A 3,367-nucleotide genomic window follows, 5' to 3' on the forward strand; every position below is an offset into this window, starting at 1 on the left:
TTTTCTCTCACTGAATAATTTCCTTCAACGGAAGATCAGAAGAAAATGTTTCAGTACACATCAGTCAGTAAGCAATATCGTTCAATGTATGATATGCCATGTAGCAATACCTTCCTGATAAATTGCAAGCAGAGTTGTTCTTTTTCCCAGACAACGGAGTACCCATTAGTCGTACTTGTTGATTAGTCTGCTTTTTACTTTTCATCGCAGAGCTTGTCAATATCTGGCCAGCACTTTGACAAGCTCGTGAAGCCAAACTTACTATATAAAGAGTATCTTGGCAAAGAATCGGATTCTATACCAAAAAAATGGAAGGGTGAGGAAAAGGGATCTTCCAAAGCGACTTTTGAATTTACACAGAATATCACAACCATGTAAAAATGAGAAGTCATTACCAAGCAGGTAAGCAACAAAACACGATTGGAGCCTCCAAGAGATTCCTGCAGCATCCGTGTGAGTTTTCCTTCTCGATAAGGCACACGCTTTTCATTTGTGTTGAGAGCATACACCACGTTCATAATGGCATATAAAGACTTGTTTATTCTAGTACTTTCAGTAAGCATAGTGCCATCTTTGCTACTTCTTCTGGAATCCTCATAGCCTGAGAACACAACAATACAATGAAGATTACTAAAAAGCAAATATTTAAGCATAGGAGAAGATCTCTACAATATTTGGAGGTTTGGGACTAGCTGACCTGCCAAATCCACAAAGTTCATCACATTGGGACGTTTACTCCCCTGGATGTCATCAACAGATACTATATGTATCATTAAACCTTTGTGACTCCTTTTGGGCATTTGGAGTGGTGTCTTTGGTGTTGAATAGCATGGTCCGGTCCAACAAGCACATAGATCATGAAAGTGTGAAATGGAATCCACAGTGGTCTGCGTACAAGAAACGAACAGAGCAATCTTAACCATAACAATGTGCAAATTGTCAATATTTTACTATCATAACTGGATTAAATTACTTTAACTTGCCTTAGACAGTCCTTTGAGCTTTATTTTTCCTTGAGAATCTTCAAGCACTTGAACTTCGGGATGATTAGGATCCAAAAGATCATAGACATGATCTTGGAACACCTCATAAAAGGAAACGAAGATCGTTATCTTCGCATCCTTTGTTTGCGAAAAGATCTCAGCTATTGTCATTGTTGCCAAACCTTGTTTGTCCGCAGAACCCTACAATAGAAAGAAACAATATCCTTAGTTTCAAAGTTCCAGAAGGTTATTATTGGAGAAACAGAGGAAAATGGAGCTATGGATAAAATAACCCACTTGTTAAGTAACTACACAGAAGACATACCTGGATTGTGTGGGTTTTTCCACTGCCCCTTGCCCCATAAGCAATAATGGATGCATTTCGACCGCCGAGAACTTCTGATATCAAGGGTTTCATCTCTCTTGAAAATATTATATCATTATCATCATCTTGTTCATAACAATCATCTAATTCATATTTATCTTTACGACTGCAATAAACTAGAAAACGTCAGATTTTTCCCTCCCAAAAAGAAAATGTGGATGCCTAGCACCAGTAACCCAATGGAAACCAAGCTCAATTCAATCTCGAAATAAACAACGCTATTTACAGAATACATTTGTAAATGGAATATCTACAAGTTTTGCCCAAGAAATCATAGAATACCACATGATTAGGACCGGAACAGGAATTAACAACCCAATGACTAACATGTAATCAAATCCATGGGCGGACTGTCGCTATCGACAGTGGGTCAGTCGAACTCACTCTCTTGGCTTGAAACACTAACTAAATTTTTTACCCCGAATTTGGCTGGTATCATCTTGAACAAAAAATTAAAGTCAATGGTGTATCATGTTTCATCATGTGTAGCTAAATCGGTCAACACCAACAAACTAAGCATAATTTAAGCCAAACATATCAAAGCAAATGAAAATTGAACTGGAAAAAATTGTTCACCACAAACATTACCTACTGCCTTCATCTCCGAATGAGATTGTAACTTTTCCAGACGATTCAGAATCATTCTCATTGGTCCGGGAAACAGTGACCCACGGCTTCGAATCTCGGCCGGATAATTCAGATTCTTGATCGGTAAATCCTCGAATTTTTCCAACAATTCGCACCCTGCGTGATATTCTTGGGCCGGTGTTGAGTTTCAGGCGATTTGAATCGGGCGTCGAGAAAGCCATGGAAGAATATTAGGGATTGAGAATTTACAATTTTTGAAATTTGGATGAATTGATGAAAGAGTGAGGGAGTGATGCCTATTATTTTGTGCAGGAGAAATAGCCGTTAGGGTTTCATTTTTCAAATTATTTGTTTCTCAGAACTATCTGGCGCTCTTCAACGCTCCCCTGGACGACACCCTTTATGTAATCCATTTTTCTTTTTTCCGTCTTTTTTTTTTTGTACTAATTAGTTTAGCAGCGTGTGTCTCGCACGTGTAATATTTTATTATTTAAGATTAAATAATTTTATTCATTGCAGAGATTTTATCTAACGTTTTTATATTTATTCTTAAATTTTTTAATTTTTTTTTAAAATCAAATTTAGTTGATTTAGAATTCTTACACTAATAAAAAAAGAATTAGTTGTTATTAATTCTGATGACTTCTGATAAGGAAAGTTGTTACCATAAAAATATTTAATTAATTTTCAACTCTTATATATTAGGAAAAATAGTGAAAAGACGATTTTATCTAAAGCAAAAACTTTTAATGAAGGAAAAAAGTTCAAACACTATTTTTAAGGCCCTTCACTCTTTTAATATAGTATAGATATATTGTTAAGGAGTAAAATATAATTTCTTGTTCATTTTTTTTCTGATTTAATTTTTGGTGCCTGCATTGAAGACCAACTGATTTGAATTCGCATCAAAATAAGGGTCATTTAGGAATAGCGCTCTCTATCAAGGATTTTTTCATACTTACGGCTCAAACCTGATAATTTTCCATTTATTATTCTTAAATTTAGCCACATATGGCCGTTCTATTTTAAGCAAGTTTATATATTTTTATCTACTTCAACTCCATACCAGCATGCCTAGACCTGTTTTCTCTCATCAATTCTACGTTATGAAAATATAAAGTATCACAGTCTTCTACACATTAAACCTAACCTATCTGGACGTCAAACTTTTGAAAGAAGCAAACAACAATAAAAATGCTCTTTCCTTTTTTTCGTACTTGGAATAATCAATCATCTAAAAATCAAGCAATAATAAGAGTAATTAAATAATTACTCTTCAAACAAATATCTTGAGGATTGAAACACACTAATTCTATCATTGATTCAAGGTTTATATCATTTCCCAAGGTCAATTAACCATCAACTAGTTCTTTCAAGCTCAACCTATCTTCATTAATAGAGATTTTATGCT

General features: G+C 34.9%; 1 protein-coding gene across 1 annotated transcript in view; it reads right to left on the minus strand.

Annotated features, from left to right (window-relative positions):
* The window catches only part of LOC107863259 (kinesin-like protein KIN-10C), a gene marked incomplete in the record, with an annotated part of 8,034 nt that extends 5,691 nt beyond the window's left edge, over positions 1 to 2,343 (minus strand). Inside the window, 7 exon segments of the mRNA XM_047409370.1 lie at positions 1 to 22; positions 111 to 295; positions 396 to 601; positions 698 to 887; positions 984 to 1,184; positions 1,309 to 1,474; positions 1,957 to 2,343. Coding sequence (XP_047265326.1) covers positions 1 to 22; positions 111 to 295; positions 396 to 601; positions 698 to 887; positions 984 to 1,184; positions 1,309 to 1,474; positions 1,957 to 2,177 — 1,191 coding nt within the window.
* Between the last annotated feature and the right edge of the window lie 1,024 nt (positions 2,344 to 3,367).

This window comes from Capsicum annuum, chromosome 3, assembly GCF_002878395.1.
Source record: "Capsicum annuum cultivar UCD-10X-F1 chromosome 3, UCD10Xv1.1, whole genome shotgun sequence".
Lineage (NCBI taxonomy): Eukaryota > Viridiplantae > Streptophyta > Magnoliopsida > Solanales > Solanaceae > Capsicum > Capsicum annuum.